Below are 19,144 nucleotides of genomic sequence, written 5' to 3' on the forward strand. Positions count from 1 at the left end.
ATGCTTTCGCCAACGCTACATTCCCCCCCCCCCCCACCACTGTTGATTGTGACGGTATTTAATCCCATACCACATCTGCCATCTCATACGTGTTACGATGGCTTAAAAACATTAAATTTCCTGCTGTTTGACACTGATTCACATACATTGTACAATTTCTGTATGAACTACCTGACCTTTTTGGGTGTCGGTGTCAAGTCAATCTGATGACAACTGGTCAGATTACAAGATATTATTTTCTGGCATTTTAGGGGCATTTAGCACACACGAGTTTCTGTTTTTCTAAATAAGTTATTTATTGTGAACAAACAAGCATTCATTGTACAAAAATGACGATTTTGACCTTTTCATGACCTCGACCTTGACATTTGTACTCTTAATTTTGTAATTGGTATGAGAGTGTGGGGAAAAGAAGAGTCAACATTTTGGTGTTGGTTTCATGCAAATCGGATAAGAATTGACCGTGTTATGACTAAAACCGCACATTTTGCAATGTCGTGACCCCCCCCTGACCTTTGACTCCCAACCGCTAATAAGGGTTATTACGTCATTGTGTCATGTCACATATCACAAGATGGGGCATTGAATTCTGAACATTTTGGCATTAGTTGCATGCAAATTGGATAAAAATTGACCACGCTATGGTAAAAAGACGATTTTGACCTTTTCATGACCTTGACCTTTGACCCGATCGCTCCCAAAATCTAATGAAATGGTCCTCGGATAATAACCAATCATCCCACCAAATTTGCTGTGATTCAGTTCAATACTTCTGGAGTTATGCGAATAACAAACAAACAAACAAACAAACAAACACACATATTCACAAATAAATAAATAAATAAATAAATAAATACACAGCGATCAAAACATAACCTTCGCAACAAAGTTTGCGAAGGTAATAATAAAAATACGTGACACAGCAGTCAGGCTTGGGTCTTAACCGAGACGTTTTTCAGACTCTTCAGGTGATCCTGCAACTTCATTCTCCCCAAAACGATGAGTGTGGAGGTGTGAACACTTCTTGTGTGGAACTTCTTGTAGCGCGTCTTGTGGGACGCGTCGACATCAAGATAAAAATTAACGTTCGTGGAGATGTAGCTGGCGGTCGTGCCACGATGAGTGGTGAAGTCAGACATACGATAGGCACTGTAATCGATTAATTAATCCACGTGCAGCATCGGGCTGCTAGTTTGCATCATTGGTGGGAGGGGCGGCTGTGGCGTTGACACGGTGCCCCCTGCAAGGGAAGGATTTGGCACTTTGTTCAGGGTGTCGGTGATAACTCACCGACTCTTCAGTGAAAGACACTGTGGAATTGTCGACCAACCAACAGACAGGACTCCCCGTTAGCATCCAAACGAAGGACGCCACACCATGACAAAATGCCCTGCCTGCGAAGCACAAGTCTGAGCCCATAATAGAACCCAGAGCGGACAGCTCAACATACGTGCGTTACCACTGCACCATCTGTCACGCTTATGGAAATGATGATCGATTGAAAAATGTGTCATGATACCACATCATGCGCCATTCAAAAAAAAAAAAATTAAAATTTTTTACAACAAGATGATAAAATGACAGGAGGCCCCCCCTCCCCCCCCCAAGAAATTGTGAAGTGTGGCAGCAAATAAGTGCATGGCCACCACACACTCGGGCATTGTCCATCGAGTGGTGCTTTTGTGTGTTCTGGTTTCCTCACCTTGTCTACGGTCTTCAAAGCGGTTTCCACATTAAAGGTCATCGCTGAATCGACAAATCTCAGGCCACTCTCACCAGAGATCAGACTGGTACTGTACGCCTGTGGACGCAAAAGCACAACGAGGTGAGTTTTTACCACCACAAGACAGCACTCGCTCAACATCCGATGAGACATGACAGCGCTGTGGTTGTCCAACTGACCAGTTTAACCAACATCACTACCTCTCTCTCAGAGCTCTGTTTGTGATCCCTTCTCTATTCTGTCACATGGCATGTTTGTTTATGCCTTTCACTAACAAAGACAATCGTCGTCGTCATTCGTATGCAGCACATGCCTGTGAGCTAGCATCGGTTCTCGAAAGGGCGCAGCAGTGTCACTGATGCAGTGCCCCCTGAAGGTTAGAGCAGAAATTTGGAATTTATTCAGGGTGCTGGTGATAACTCGCCGACTCTTCGGGAAGGAAACCGTATTAAAAAGTCCACCAATTAGGGGATGCCCAGTTCAGCGTCCATTTGAGGGATGGCATTGATTGATGCCATCCACACATTGATGCCTCCACCTTGCCTGTCCATCCATCCATTGATACTCAAATGGCTCAATCGTCCCAGCAAGCTGGTACTCACTTTGCCAACCTCGGAAGAATGACAGGCTGAGTCAACCCCACCTGGTATTACTTCAATGGCCGAGCGGGATTTGAACTCAGGACCCTAGGATCCCAAGCCCACCGGGCGAATCATTAAGCCAACACCAGGCATACCCTGCCTATGAGACACCAAGATGGCAGTTTACAGCCGAGTCAAGAGACAAGCCCAAGATAGACAGCTCAGAGGCAAGGGTGCATTCATCTTGTTGATCCTGCCAGCGAAATAAAATGAATGGTGAGCAACATGTGTCAATAAAATAACACAAAGATGAGAGTGAATACTAATCAACCTCTTGTGACTGTATGATATGAACGACATCATCACACCATCGTGCTTACAGAGAAAACCCACCGTGCTGTTTTTCTGTGTCAGAGTGACAACCGTGCTGAGGCCCGGTCCCACTGCGACGAGCTGTACCAGGTCTGTCTGGACAGTCATAGAATTGTGGTTAGTATACGGGTATGGAGGGGGTACTGTGTAGAATTCGTAGAGTAGAGAGACAGACAGTTGTGTGCAAGCAGGTGTGGGAGAAGCAAAAAGAACAAATACCTGTTCAAACTCCTTCAGGACCGTTACATTTCCATTGTTAAATCCCAGCAGAACAAAGGCCTTGGGGCCCAAGCGCAAGATAAGAGACTTCGATCCCCATGCTCTCCCTCCAAATCGTTCCCACGCTTCACTCACACCCCACAAGACAGCACCGGCGGAACTTAGCTCCGGAACGAGTCCCAAAGAGGCCAGGGAGACATTGGATGAGAGCAGGTTTGAGCTTGATGAGAGAGGGATAAGATATAGGTGGTTGGGTAAAGATGATGTATGTGGAAGGCAAACAAGGCTTGTAGCTTCATAAGGAGCGCACTCTTTTACAAGAGAAGAGAGTCCAGCCGGTGCAGTTGTCATCGTCTGTGGGAAAGAAAGGACATAAGCAACTCAGTGTAAAGGAAGGAAAAAAAAAGAGAAAAAAATTAAATAAAGAATGGAGGGAAATAGGAAGAAAATTAAATGACAGCAAAGTCGATGGCATGCCATCACAAATCCCCATGGTACCCACCTTTAGCAATGGTGAAAGATGGCATAAAGCTTCAGCAGGATTGACCCAAATCAAGTTTTGAGTTCTTTTTTTTTTCCATTTATCCCGTGACCAAGTCCTCACCTTTAGGGCATGAACCCGGAGTCAAATCCAAAACATCGTTATATATCCCATGCATCCCCCAATGTTGATTGCATATATGAAGTTTCATTGAAAAATGCGCCTGTAATTGCATTTTTTGGGGGGGGGGAGGATTTGACCCTTTGACCCCACTTCAGGCCCTTTGACCCCACTTCAGGGGGCGGGGACAAAAATGATTCTTCTCTTGCACCATCTTGCACCACGTGGTGATCATAACTACCAAGTTTTGCGAATTTCTGCCCAAATGTTTACAAGATGGCATGATGGACGGACAGACAGACAGAGAGCCGATTACAATCTCCCTCATTTATTTTTCAAAAAGCATGGAGATAATAAAATGAATGAAAAGAAGCTCGTACTTGACATAATCCGACGTCGTGACATCGACCGATATGCTTCCGCCCACATTAAAAGTCTACACAATCAGAAAGTCATGGATGGTTTAATGAATAGATTATGGCTTCACTTCACACTTAATCGTTGTTCTTTTGTTAAATAATATCTTGAAAGGAAGATTTTAATGTTATTTGATACACTTTTACGCTGGATTGCCCCCCCTCCCCCCCCAAAAACCCTCAATTGGCCTCGCCCATCCCATGACGTCATCTTGACAATCACTCTACCTACATACTGCTGTCCCCTGCAGTTTGAAAATGCATGTGCGGTCTGATAGCACCTCCGACATCACGATTTTGACCGTCATCGTAATCTGGGGATTTTTGATCAGAAAATTTTATTCATCAAATTCACTCTCTGACGAGTCTGAAGCGAGTTGTGCAGCCATTATCCATTGCATGCGGACAATCGTTCCCTCAATTACATCATGGCAGTTTGTCTGGAGTTTTTAGGGGCCGTATCTGATGGGTTTGCTTTTTTAACTGCAAAAAATGAGAGCAGGTTTGACTGTAAAAAAAACTGTAATAACACCTCCAAAAATTATGAGAATTAAAAACCATGTTCAGCTCTGTTTATTAGGTTACTCAAAAAATAAAACCAGAGTTTGTGTCAAAGCCACCCAATGATCGCCTGTTTATACATTTATCGTTTTTAAAAAAACTAGTTTAATAATATTTTTTTATAAAGCATTGCAGTGAAGTCTGATCCAAATAATTTTAAAGCAATATATGTATTTGTATATTGTAATCAGTAAAAAAATAGTGGTAGATAAAACATTAGAAAGGAAAAAACTTTAACGTTGATGTGCCACAAAAAAGTTAAGTTCAAAACAGGTCAGAAATTTAAAAAATTTGAAATCATTTTTTTATTTCAACTTCACAACATCAATAATATACCCCAAAGAAACCTCCATGCCAAATATCAGCATCCGAGTACACATATTAAATGAATGGCAAGCTTCTAAATAACTTGCACCAAAAACTTTAACATTTTCACGCTCATGCTGAAGCTGACGCCGGGGGTATCGCGAAAGCTCTCTGTTCTTCGAACAGGCGAGCTAAAAACAACATAATCACATCAAAAATAATTTTTTCCCACATTCTGTGGACTTTTAAGTCTTTGCTTACTCTAACTTTGACCTCATACCTCAAGACCATTTGACCTCAATATCTAATCTGCACATATGTATCATGGTAAATGTATACCGAGTTTAGTAACCAATGATGTCAAATTAACAGGAATCTTAGTGTGACCTCTGACCCTTGACCTTTTAGTGATAAATCATCCATCATAGATAGGCACTGACGGAGGTTTACACATACTTGTACAAAGTTTGATGAAAATCCCTTCATCTGTTCTCAAGTATCACACTTTCACCAGACATGGACCTCTGACCTTTGACCTCTTAATGCCAAAATCCAATCAGTTCTTCTTTGCATCATAACATATACGTCTACCAAGTTTGGTCAAAATCCCATCACTGGGTTCACAAGGTAGCGTGGTGACAGAATTTTTACCTAACGGGATCTCTGACCTTTGACCTCTTGCCCCATAATCCAATCAGTAAATCTCTACATCATTATACATACTTGTACCAAGTTTGATTTTGATCCCTTCAGCCGTTCCTGAACTTATCGTGGTAATGAAAACCTGCCACGAACGGACGGACAGACAACCCGAAAACAGATTGCCTCCGGTGACTTCATCATGGAGATATAAAAATAAAGCAAAGCAAACAAAAATGAGGATAAGAAGTGAAACAAGCATGCCTTGTCCACAGATGAACCATCGTCCAATTCGAGGGACAGGGATGTCACATAGCCATCGGCTGAACGACCAATCACGTACAAGGACTTCGCTTGTGCACTCAACATGGCTTCCCAAGCAACACTGTGGGAGTTGTACGTGGCAAGGAAAGAATGGGATGGAAGAAACCATCAGTTTAAACAGCAAAAAGATAATTCAGAAAACACAAGCAATGGGAAGAAATACAATGAGAGCAAGAAGCAGGTGGGATCGTGAAGGTAAAGGTGGGATTGCGAAGGTAAAGGGCTTTGAAGGTATCGGGGAGGGAGTTGTGAAGAGATACGAAGTGTGCGGGTGATGGTGATCACGAATGCGGTAGGTTCGTCAAATGACACAGCAATCAAATGCATTTCAAGCTCTTCCTGTAACACCTTAACCACTAACCCCTACATCTTACAACTTGTGTAAAAAAAACAGCCTTATGTCTAGCGTGCCATTAACCTAACAACTGATCCTTACACCTTGTCAAAAGTGGATTGGGTAATATTTGTCGATCCCCTTCACAGGGAGCCACAAACTTAAATAGGTGCACATCTAATTTACGATTACGATGTACCTGTAAGCAAGGAGGGCTACCACTCAATAAGATTATATGTTTGTCATGGGAAGAAATAAATGGCTTTCAAGTTTGGAGAACAACGAGGAGAGCGAGTGTTAGAGCGCAAGGTAAAAGAACAGGAAGTTTTCCCACCTATCGGGAAGCGTCACAGACCAGCTGATGTGGCCTCCTGTCAAGGTCAACAATGTCACGGTCTTCATTTGGAGTACAACAAGGTGGTGAGGGTCATTCCCCAGCAGCAGTGCTCCCTGCACCCTGTCAAGTAATGCATGTGAAACACATTGCCTTTTTAACCACCAAGTGTGGCAAGTTTTAGCAAAACGAGCAATGGAACAGTCCGTCGTGGCTCCGCTGATAGACATGCGCAACATCCGGCACAACAATCACTGCAACGAGGACTACCTTCCAGGGGGGAGGAGAGTCTCCCAAGCCAACACTCCCAGGGCAAGGTCCCAAGCTCTCGCCAAACGGCCAGACACGGTCACCGTGGCTGTGAATGAAGAAAGAACGAAAAGGAATGAGTGAATGACAACAGGTATAAAGGGGGCAATGGCTTTCGCAATTCCATCATTCCATCCTCAAACTATTATAACGACACTCGTACAGACGTCAACTCACCGGAGCCCTGGTGAAGGAAGAAGTTCAGTGGTCCTTCCTGGTTTGGGAGCTGTTGGCGCCACACTGTACCGCATACCATGTGGTATTATTACATAAACCTCACCGAGTAATATTGATGCATCAAAAGTGGCGGATTAAACTAGGAAATGCAAGCGTGTGCCATCAGACGGTAATGGGGTCACCAAGCCTGAACAGGTGATGGAAGACAGTGTAAGAAATGTCCATCTTACACAAATGTCCATTGCGTGGATTGAGTGCGGCCACTAGGTGGTGGTTAGTGGCCAAGAGAAGGCGGCGAGCAGGACCTGTTTGTCCCTCCCATCTCGCGGTCGCCACTCTCCCGACATATTGCTGTCTCCTGCGGTTTGAAAAATAGGGATTAGAATGGACGAGGTGAAAATGTGCAAAAAAGGGGAAGGGGTGTAGAAGTCACCTCTGCTGAATCATTGCTCAAGTTAGTGGAAGATCTTTCTTGGCTTGTCAATTTATTACGTGTGTGTGTGTGTGTGTGTGTGTGTGTGTGTGTGTGTGTGTGTGTGTGTGTGTGTGTGTGTGTGTGTGTGTGTGTGTGTGTGTGTGTGTGTGTGGGTGTGTGATCTCAAAAAGTTATGGATGGATGCTGAAAAAAATTAAAAAAAAATTAGCAAATAAATAAATAAAATAACTTGGTGAACAAGTTGCCGTGACATGAACAAGTTTGGTAGGTGACAAGAACAAGCACATTAGATTTTGGTTCAGGTCCGGATGCAGGTCCGGCCTATCAATGGGATACAAAACGTAAACTGTTCAGCCTGGCTGAGGTATGCGCTCTGGAGTGCCGTTCTACTTTGTTTTGCATACAAAATTTGAGGCTCATGGATGATAAGAGGATAAAAAGATAAAGTAGTGACAGTGGGGCCAGTCAAAGGTAAAGTAGTGACAGAAAAAGGTCTACTAGTGACAGTAGTAAACAATATGCAAGGAAATTAATTAAAGAGATAGAGATAGAGATAGAGACAAGTCTGAAGACGACGATGGTTCACGAGCGGTATTTGACGATGTAGATTGTTTCAGAAGTCAAGGATGAGACAATGTGATAATTTTGACCAAGTTATAAAAATGATCAACATGATGTGGTACGAGTGACAGGTTATTTGCTGCAAAATGTTGAAAACCTGGTTTCGTTCAACAACTTTTAAAATTTGACCTTTGCATAACCTTTAAAGGTCACAAAACAATGTTGTGGACATTAAAATAAGGAAAGGGGATATGTGCTTTAGCTTATTGGGGTTAGTTCGTCGAAGAAGGTCGAAAACCCGGTTCGATTCCCACAACTTTGAAAATTTGACCTTTGTGAACTTTAAAGGTCAAAGGTCAAGGATTATGACCTTTGGTGCAAAACCTCCTCTGGAACAGTCCAGGAACAATATAACGTCATATCGGCTATATGGCATTTCGCACTCCTCGGATTATCCATACTTTGATGAAATCAGCGTAAAAACAAACTTGAAGGGGGCACCACGGGTAAGGTGTTCGAGATAGAGCAAAATGGTTTCAAGACTTTCGGTGGGGAATGACCTCAAGATTATGCATAAAAATATTGTCATCCAAGCTCTCAAAGTTTGGGCGGTCGTATGATTTTTATGTCAAAATTCGCAATTTTCTAAGTTCGTGACCTTGTGAACTTGACCTTGAGTCGAAAATGAAAAATCGAGCTCCGTTGGGATATGCAGGTGCCATTGGGATAACCCAATACCGAAACCCCAGCCAGATTCGACAAACCCCTCGGAGAAGATAATTTTGTCAAAATTCGCAATTTTCTAAGTTCGTGACCTTGTGACCTTGACCTTGGGACGAAAATGAAAAAAAAAAAAAAAATCGAGCTCCGTGGGGCTATGCAGGTGCCATTGGGATAACTCAATACCGAAACCCCTGCTAGATTCGACAAACCCCCTTGGAGAAGATGCCAATTGAAATCGGCAACCCCCAAAAAACACGTTTTTTGGGCATGGCTCCGCCCATAATGGGCACATCACGCCCATTCTCAGGAAAACACAACTAGATCATGATATAAACCTCAAACCAAAATTTTATCAGGATGGAATCAAAACCCACGGAGCTATGCTCGGGACAGACAGACAGACAGACAGACAGACACACAACAATAACGAATATCGTGGTCACTTATTTTTTTTCGTGAAAATATTTTTTCGTGAACCAATAGAGAGACCTGAAATTAAGAGGGTTGAGTTAATGGGAGTAGAAAATATCTCTGTGGATTGGTGTGACAGGAGGTGATGCAACCGCCGACTTAAAGTCCTCAAAAGAAGAGTTTGATTGAAACACTCTCTGGATCATATAATCGGGGGTGGTTCCACAAACTGAAAAAAAGAGTAACTAGAACGGCACTCATCGAGCAGATGGTCTTACCTGGTGCATTCATTCTGAACAAAAATACCATCGTTAACTGAGCACGCTACAATTATGGCCCATATACCAAAATCATCGATGCCACCCGATGAATTCACATCGATTCTTGGCATGGGTTATGAATGTCATAAATTTAATTCTTCACTCACATCGGGTCATAGATGAGATATATGAGGTTTCAGATTTTTGGGATAAGAATTTCAATTGAAACAATTATGGCTGGAATACCACTTCACCGACGACGTCATTGTTATCACTCTATATAACCCACAGGCACTTGACGACATATGGCAAGTTTCAATTTTTTTGTTGAGCGGTTGCAGAAAAAATGTCAAATTGTAAAATATTTTAATCTGACATGGTTGCCATACCATGTCACCAATAACACCAGAGTTAGCAATAAACTATTGTGCATGGGGAGCCAGCCCTTCCTGCATTGAAAGTTTCGCATCGATCAGACAAGCGGTTGCAGAGAAAAACTTTTTTTAAGCCAAAATATACAGACGCAGACACACAGACAGACACAGCGTCGTTGCAATAGCCTCACATCCTCTTCATGGTGAGACGAACAAAGGAGGAGAGGTGTGTGGAAATCCTGGATTTGGGAGTTTAACCAGGAGTGGCTTTGCTGGAATAACTCGTATGCCACAGATCTATGATGTGAGAACAGCAGGCCTTGTACATTGGGGTCATCTCAATGACTTGATAAAATGTTTTTTTGAACTGTGAAGGAAAAAAAGAAAACATCGACAAAGTCTTCAAGAGCAGTTTATGCCCGAAATAGTCTTCAAGTGTCCTCCTCCCCGTTCCAGGTCATTCTTTGGAAAATCTGAACGACAGTCTACAAGGCTTTTGTCCGTCGTTCAATGGAGTACCACTCCCCCCTGTAGGCTGGGGTCCCAGCATCACACGCCTCTCCTGAATTCTAAAGCAAAACCTTATCGGCATTTCTCATGACCATTTGACCCGAGCAATCTCTTGGATCTTCCACGAGCCCAGATACTTTATACAAACAGCCATACAGTGCTAACAAATGAGAGAGTTCATCGAACACTTTACCCCCCTTGCAGTCTTGAGAAAAAAGGACGTGGGAAGAGTTTTTGAAAGTTCTTGTTTTGCGTTGACAAGCGCAATCTATGTTTGTGAACCACGCGTGACATGTGGCATTGGTAACCACAGAGCGCTATGCACCGCTACATTTGTCAGGATGCAGAATCTCAAACAGTTACTCTGCCCTCGGGGGCATGGCGGCATGAATGCCAATTCCCAATAGTTATTGTGCCCCAGGGCATGGATATTTTGTCCAAGTCCTGCTCAACAGAAGAATTTTTGAAAGTGTTGAAAAGGGTGATTTGTGTTCTGCATTGTTCAAGTATATAATCCAGTATTGAAATAAAATAAAGATTGAAAAGGGTCATGGAGAATCAAAATTTGGAAGATTACCGCCGTTGATGCAAAGTCTTTTACACCACCTTATCCAACGCGTTCCATTAGGTCTTTGTGCCCGTCGTTTGTGACCTTTATAATGTCCTGAAAAACGGTAAGTTTTCTGTTTGGAATAATTCTAAATTTTGTTTCACTGCCACACAGGCAGACGGAGGACATAAATGATCTCACTCCTCCCTGTACACGTGTAATCGAGACGAAACGAAAGCCAAAGTACTGATAAACTACAGGTTCGTACCCCCCACCCCCTTTTTAGATCCTCATGGAGGATCTCTCAGTCTTACTCATGTTGTTGTTCTTCATCTTCTTCTTGTGGACCTTTTTGTTTCACAGCCTACAGTTTTCATCGAAACTTCCTGAAACTTGGCATATATTGTTGTGAATTCCCGCCCGCCGGCGTGATAACGGCTGTAGGTTTTTGCTCGTCATGTCCCATCCCCCCATTCATTGCATACGTGTGAAAATAAATGTCCCCATTGTTGAAATGTCACCTGCTCGTTGCGTCCTTTCCTGCTGTTACGAATTCGTGCCCGCCAGCTTGTGGACGGCCGCTTTTAGCCAATGGCGGCCGCTTCGCACACCGAACGGACAATCCAGTCGCGGCTTTCCGGATCAACGCCGAAAACCAGCCACGGGTGTGTTTTAAGCACACCACAGCCTAATCAACACTCTACCCGCGCTACAGGGTCAATCGCCGAATTGTCAATATACCTAATTAATCGCGCGGGCAGACTACCGAGAGACTGTACCTCAACGGGGCCGCTTTGAAACGAGCCGCTTAAGCAGCTCGCTTCGTTTTGGGATAACCGAGCGGGGTATTATCGCGCAGCCCTGTTGGACCCGATCACTTTATCGGCTATTTAAAAAAACAACAATATTCCGAACGCAGAACAGCAGTTCAATTAAGGGAAGAGGACGCAACGAACGGGTTAACATTTGAACAAGCACATTTATTTACAAAGCACACGTAAACAGTAATGTAGTCATGCAGGTATGCAATTAAGGAGAGCACGCATGCAATTATACAACCAACAAAAGCAATGCAAAAGAGCTACTACCGTCTATCATGCACAAACTTATACAGTTCTACTTACGGACATGGCGCCACAATGTTCATTCAAAAGAAATAAGGAAAAACCCCAGGAAAGACGAGGGGTAGACTGGACCTCTTGGGTCTTTATTTCACGGAGCTGTGATGACCGCAGAAGCTCCGAGAGGCCGGGCTGGTTACGTTCACCTTCGAGGAGCCTCGCTGGGGCGACCTGCGACGTCCCGTCCTCACGGCAGCTGTCGTGAGCGTGGTCCGGCCCAGGCCCCGTCCGACGTCCTGGTGTTTCGGGCCCAGCCGGCAACGCCTCAGAGGAACGAACGGGTCTTTTGCTCTTTCAGAGTTGATGCTCTCTCTAAGAGCCCGCCTGTCCCTCAGCGCTGCTCGGACTGTCCCGAAGCCCGATTACCTCGGACCGTTCGATGCTGGCTGGCGACCTCTCTCCGGTTCTCCCCAGGTCCCGCACACGAACGCGCAGTTCTGCACGGCATGGCAGGCTTGGCCACGCTCTCCGCTCCCATCTCCTCGGCGAACCCAGACCTTCACTGCCCTCCACTGGACTCTAACCTTGGTCTTCACATCACACCGAACCCCGACCGACAACTCGACTCGCGCTCTGCGCGCCTTTTTATAGGGTTCGTGAGGCGAGGTTTGATCTCCGCTCTTTCCCCTCTGACCCCCACTGGCTCCGCCCCTCTTGATCTCCTGATCTGAATTCCGAGGCGAAGCTTGGAGCGAGCGGATGTGGTAGAGATCATCGACGCTGAAGGGAGAGTGGACGTGGTAGAAATCACCGTCGCTGGCAACAAGGAAACCCCCGCGTTTATTTGTAGCGATTTTGCCGTGGCTGGCGCAAAGATGGCGGCGCCCGCGGAGCCGAAGGTGAAGCGATGTTGTGTCGTTGGGTATTGGGGGAGATGCGGTTTAGGAGATGGTGGTTGGCGTTGTGGAGAAGGTGGTTGTGAGGGTGGTTGTGGAGGAGGCAGTTGTTGTGGTTGAAATGCGGTTGGCGTTGTGGAGTGGTTGGTCAGAGCGATGTTGGTGGTGGAGGTGGTTGGTGTGAAGCGGTTGGTCCAAAATAACGATAGCAAAAGAAAAACGGCTAACTCAAAGATCACAGCCCTGCACATGAATAATTCCCCGTTAAACATCGGTGGGGAAATCTATCTGAACACAGACTTATCGACATAATTGATCTAAGCACCTATATAGTGCTCTGTGAATTTCCACAACCATAACAATATGTAAAAATACCCTGCGCAGACAGTAACCATCTCCGATTTTGAAAATTCCTCCGGAAAAAAAAAAGTTATGACGTCAAAATATCTCTGCTAATGGAAATCGCCTAAAAAATTATCTCCGAAACTCGGCAAGCTTTTTGAATTCTGTTTGCGGGAATCGAACAGGGCATTCGCAGAGATGAATTACTGCACATATGATACATCACTATGACGTCATTCCTATTTTTTTGACATTTTTTGTTTCACAACCCAGAGTTTTCATCAGATCTTCGTGAAACTTGCCACGTATATGCAGAAAGCCCATGCGCAGGCAGTGACCATCTCCGATTTTGGAAATTCTTCCAAGAAAAGAAGTTGACGTCATAATATCGCCGCTAATGGAAATCGCCTATGGCTAAGCGCATGTAAGTGGTTACCACTGTTTCAAAAATGTCAAAAAATAAAGTTTGTTCCATTGCCTTCTCACTAAATTTTCCTGAAAGTGTTAGTCTAACTGAGTTGAGAACAAAAAAACGTATAGCTTCATTACATGTGTGTATATATATATATATATATATATATATATATATATATATATATATATATATATATATATATATATATATATATATATATATATATATACATATATACACACCGAAATATGATACTTTGAAGAAGGGGTTCTGATGGTTTTGTGATTTTTCAATGAAATTACCTAATTTTTCTTTTTTGGCAAAATAAATGAAGGTCATAGTATGTAACTTATTCTAGCAACTAATCTAATAATCAAAATATCAATTTCTGGGATTATTAAGAAATAATACATACCTATTTTTTATTACTGTTCTACTCAGTGATTGTCAGATGCTGAAAAGCACTAAAAGAGATTTATCAAACAAATTCTTGGACGTAAATTTTCAATTCAATCAATTCTGGGAGTAACAAAAAGCTCTCTAAATTCTCCAAAACTGTTTTAACTGCCTTCTAAATTAATAAAATATTTTTTAAATACCTGCAAAAATATTTTAAAAATTTTTTTAAGAAAATTTATTTTTTATCAAATTCAAAAAAGTGTGACGGGCAGTCGGACAAAATGCAAAATTATTCTAAACCAAAGCCATGAATGTTTTCAATTTTTTTTTATACTATTATATCTATATCACTGTGCCCCATTTGTAAATAAATTTTAGTGAAAAATAATCTGATGCACAGAAGAATAAAAGCATTTTTTTAAAAAAACGTGACGTGCAGTCGGACATTTGGGTTGGAAAGTTCGGTCAAGCCGCTGAAATTAAGTATCCACCCGGATAATCTCAATTTTTTTTTACATTGATTATTGGTAATAAGTTGAATAATTAAAGACACGTAAATACGAGTTATTCATAAACTAGTCATTTTGTTAGGGGATTTCATCGTCCCAGGCTCTAAAAGGGCAATAAAACAAGAAAAAATAAAAATATGCCAGAATGTGCATATATCATGCAAATCCACCACTGACCGACACAAATGCTGATTTTCGCAGATCCTACGTTGAATTTCATAGATAATGTTTTATATGTTGTATTTTTGCATGGTCTAATATATGTCATATAGGGTGACAACCTTTTGATTAGATGAGAAATTTCATGTAGAATGTTTTATATGTTGTATTTTTGCATGGTCTAATATATGTCATATTTTAAGGTGAAACAAGAAAAAAAGGCCAATACTGGGCATGTATATTCAATAAAAATCCTGTAGATTCAGTAATATACATCATAGACCCATGAACCTATATATTTTAACGTCCTATGGAACACTCTGTGCAATTATCCAAATTCCATGACCAGTAGTAGTCTTTGTGACTTTCAAAAATGCCACTCAAGTCAAGGTATGCCCTAAAATAGGGGTGGTAACCACTTACATGCGCTTAGCCCTATACCATTATCTCCAAAACTAGGCAAGCTGTTCGAATTTTGTTTGCGGGAATCAAGCCGGGCATTAACACATAATTTATCGCAAACCTGATACATCGCAACGACGTCATATTCGTTTTTATGACGTCATCATTAAGAGGACGAGGATCTTAGCTCATTTGAGCTCGTTAACTTGACACAGGTGGGGTAATGACATGTCATAACAATGACAGCCACTGCAATTGGTCGTCTCTTGTACAAGCAGGTGTCATGGCACATATTTGGTCCCCACTGGAACTTGACCCCCCCCCCCCTCGAGCTGCAGCTCTCGTGGCAGCAGGGGGCGCTGCATCTCGGAGCATACGAAGAAAACGTCAGGTCGTCCCTCTTGCTTGCGTTCACGACGATGTAACACGTACTCGGCCTTTGGGCCAGCATCATGGCGAGTAGAGCACGGTCGTGCCCATTGGGGACGAGGCTCATTAAAAGGTACGAGTACATGGATAATGGCCGTGGACATCCGAGTGACGACGTCACGGTATTGTCAGCACGAGACGAGCGTTGAAAGGCATTGTTTATTATTCGTACGAGAGCACACAGTACGAATTGCAAGATTATTTATTTAATCCTGGTGGTGAGGCCTTCCGCGCAGACCATTCAAACTGGACGAACAAGCAGGGTAAGAGAGGAACCGTTAAAAACCTTAACCGCAGTCCCAATAAAACAGGCCTCGGCGTTTTGAGATATTTTAATCAATATATATATATATATATATATATATATATATATATATATATATCGTCGCGGACACAACGCTTGATGAGGAAATAAAGTAATTGATTCCCCATCGAAAGTGCAAGAAGGAATCAGCGGATGATGGCTCCGTCAGGGTATAAATCACTCCGGTACGAAAAGCATGATGTCCGTAAGTCAGTCATGGCCACGTACCAGTCAAACTTCCCTGCTTGGTCTTCGTAGAGCGCTGCAGAGAATCCGGCGAGATTCAACACGAGAAGCAACAAGAAGGCCTTACGAGGGACTTCAAGGCCCAATCTCGGAATGTAGGCCGCCATGTTTACGGCAAAAGAAGGACGCACAACGTCATGTCGTCACGCGTCACGAGCAAACGTCATGGCGTCACGAGCAAACGTCATGTCATCACGCGACACGAGCAAACGTCATGTCGTCACGCGACACGAGCAAACGTCATGTCGTCACGCGACACGAGCAAACGTCATGTCGTCACGCGACACGAGCAAACGTCATGTCGTCACGCGTCACGAGCAAACGTCATGACGGTCATCCATATGTTACATACGGAGCGAGGGTGATCCGATCGTCACACACAAAGTTAAAGATGAAAACAGAGGAAAAGGGCGTTCTCGGGCCGTCTCGCCAGCACGGGGATGTGTGTGTGTGTGTGTGTGTGTGTGTGTGTGTGTGTGTGTGTGTGTGTGTGTGTGTGTGTGTGTGTGTGTGTGTGTGTGTGTGTGTGTGTGTGTGTGTGTGTGTGTGTGTGTGTGTGTGTGTGTGTGTCACTCAAAATCTTCATTCGGATGGAATGGAATGGAATGGACAAAAAATAACGAACACCAACACCACCACCACCACCACCATCACAACCAACACCAACACCACCACCACCAACACGACCACCACCACCACCAAAACCGGCACCACCTACACTAACACCACCAACACCAACACCACTACCACCAACACTCCCACCACCACCAACTTCTCCTGGATCAGTGTATGTGTCACTCAAAATCTTCATTCGGATGGAATGGACAAAAAACAACCAACACTAACACGACCACCACCACCACCACTACCACAACCACCATCACAACCAACACCAACACTACCACCCAACTACTACAACACCAACACCACCACCATCATTACCACCCAACTACTACAACACCACCACGACGACCACCACCGGCACCACCTACACCAACACTACCAACACCACCACCCAAAGACTACAACACCACCACCAACCCCAAAACCACTTCCACCAACACTGTCTTCTCCTGGATCAGTGAATGTGTCACTCAAAATCTTCACTTGGACGGAATGGACAAAAACAACCCAACACTAACATCACCACCACCACCACACCCACTACCACCACCACCACCACTACCACCAACACTGTCTTCTCCTGGATCAGTGAATGTGTCACTCAAAATCTTCACTTGGATGGAATGGACAAAAACAACCCAACACTAACACCACCACCACCACCACACCCACTACCACCACCACCACCACTACCACCAACACTGTCTTCTCCTGGATCAGTGAATGTGCCACTCAAAATCTTCACTTGGACGGAATGGACAAAAAAAACAATACTAACACCACAACCAACACCAACCCCACCACCAACCCCACTGGCACCGCCACAACCAACACGACCACCACAACCAACACCAAAACCGCCACCAAAACCACTAGCACCACCACAACTAACACCACCACAACCACCACCAACACCAACACCACTGGCACCATCACCACCAACACCGCCACCACAACCAACACCAAAACCACCACCAAAACCACCACCAACACCACTAGCACCACCACAACCAACACCACCACCACCAACACCACCACCAACACTACCAACACCACCACCCAAAGACTACAACACCACCACCAACCCCAAAACCACTTCCACCAACACTCCCACCACCACCAACACTGTCTTCTCCTGGATCAGTGAATGTGTCACTTAAAATCTTCATTCAGATGGAATGGACAAAAAAACCCCAACACTAACACCACCACCACCACCAGCACACCCACTACCACCACCACCACTACTACCACCAACACTGTCTTCTCCTGGATCAGTGAATGTGTCACTCAAAATCTTCACTTGGACGGAATGGACAAAAAAAACAATACTAACACCACAACCAACACCAACACCACCACTGGCACCACCACAACCAACACCACCACCACAACCAACACCAAAACCACAACCAACACCACGAGCACCACCACAACCAACACCACCACAACCACCAACACCAACACCACTGGCACCACCACCACCAACACTACCACCACAACCAACACCAAAACCACAACCAACACCACTAGCACCACCACAACCAACACCACCACAACCACCACCAACACCAACACCACTGGCACCACCTACACCAACACTACCAACACCAACACTGTCTTCTCCTGGATCAGTGTATGTGTCACTCAAAACCTTCACTTGGACGAAATGGACAAAAAAACAATACTAACACCACCACCACCACCACCACCACAACCAACACCACCACAACCACAACCAACACCACCACCAAGACCACCACCACCACTGGCACCGCCTACACCAACACTACCAACACCAACACTGTCTTCTCCTGGATCAGTGTATGTGTCACTCAAAACCTTCACTTGGACGAAATGGACAAAAAAACAATACTAACACCACCACCACCACCACCACAACCAACACCACCACAACCACAACCAACACCACCACCACCACCAACACCACTGGCACCGCCTACACCAACACTACCAACACCAACACTGTCTTCTCCTGGATCAGTGTATGTGTCACTCAAAATCTTCACTTGGACGAAATGGACAAAAAAAACAATACTAACACCACCACCACCACAACCAACACCACCACAATCACAACCACAACCACCACCACCACCAACACCACTGGCACCGCCTACACCAACACTACCAACACCAACACTGTCTTCTCCTGGATCAGTGTATGTCACTCAAAATCTTCGCTTGGACGAAATGGACAAAAAAACAATACTAACACCACCACCACCACAACCAACACCACCACAACCACAACCACAACCACCACCACCACCAACACCACTGGCACCGCCTACACCAACACTACCAACACCAACACTGTCTTCTCCTGGATCAGTGTATGTGTCACTCAAAATCTTCACTTGGACGAAATGGACAAAAATTACCAACATTAACACCACCACCACCACCACCACCACCAGCACAACCACCACCACGACAACCAACACCACACCACCCAACTACTACAACACCACCACCAACGTGGCGACGACCACCACCAATACCACCAGCACCACCAACACCAACAAACACCACGCACACCATCCACATCACAACCAACATCCATATATATGTATATATAAAGGTATATATGGGTTTAAGGATTAATCAATGAAA

General features: G+C 44.2%; 1 protein-coding gene across 1 annotated transcript in view; it reads right to left on the bottom strand.

Moving 5' to 3' along the window:
- EMC1 (ER membrane protein complex subunit 1) overlaps positions 1-16,052 on the bottom strand; it is a 49,793-nt gene extending 33,741 nt beyond the window's left edge. Inside the window, exons 1-9 of the mRNA XM_085844958.1 lie at positions 15,866-16,052; positions 7,127-7,254; positions 6,897-6,959; positions 6,681-6,768; positions 6,411-6,533; positions 5,683-5,803; positions 2,896-3,249; positions 2,698-2,772; positions 1,703-1,801 (exon numbers count right to left, since the gene is read on the bottom strand). Of these exons, the coding sequence (XP_085701084.1) occupies positions 1,703-1,801; positions 2,698-2,772; positions 2,896-3,249; positions 5,683-5,803; positions 6,411-6,533; positions 6,681-6,768; positions 6,897-6,959; positions 7,127-7,254; positions 15,866-15,990 (1,176 nt within the window). The 5' untranslated portion in view covers positions 15,991-16,052. The remainder of the gene's footprint in view (positions 1-1,702; positions 1,802-2,697; positions 2,773-2,895; positions 3,250-5,682; positions 5,804-6,410; positions 6,534-6,680; positions 6,769-6,896; positions 6,960-7,126; positions 7,255-15,865) is intronic.
- Between the last annotated feature and the right edge of the window lie 3,092 nt (positions 16,053-19,144).

This window comes from Eptatretus burgeri, chromosome 11 (assembly GCF_056783735.1).
Source record: "Eptatretus burgeri isolate ZD-2024b chromosome 11, Ebu_testis_v1, whole genome shotgun sequence".
NCBI classification, from domain to species: domain Eukaryota; kingdom Metazoa; phylum Chordata; class Myxini; order Myxiniformes; family Myxinidae; genus Eptatretus; species Eptatretus burgeri.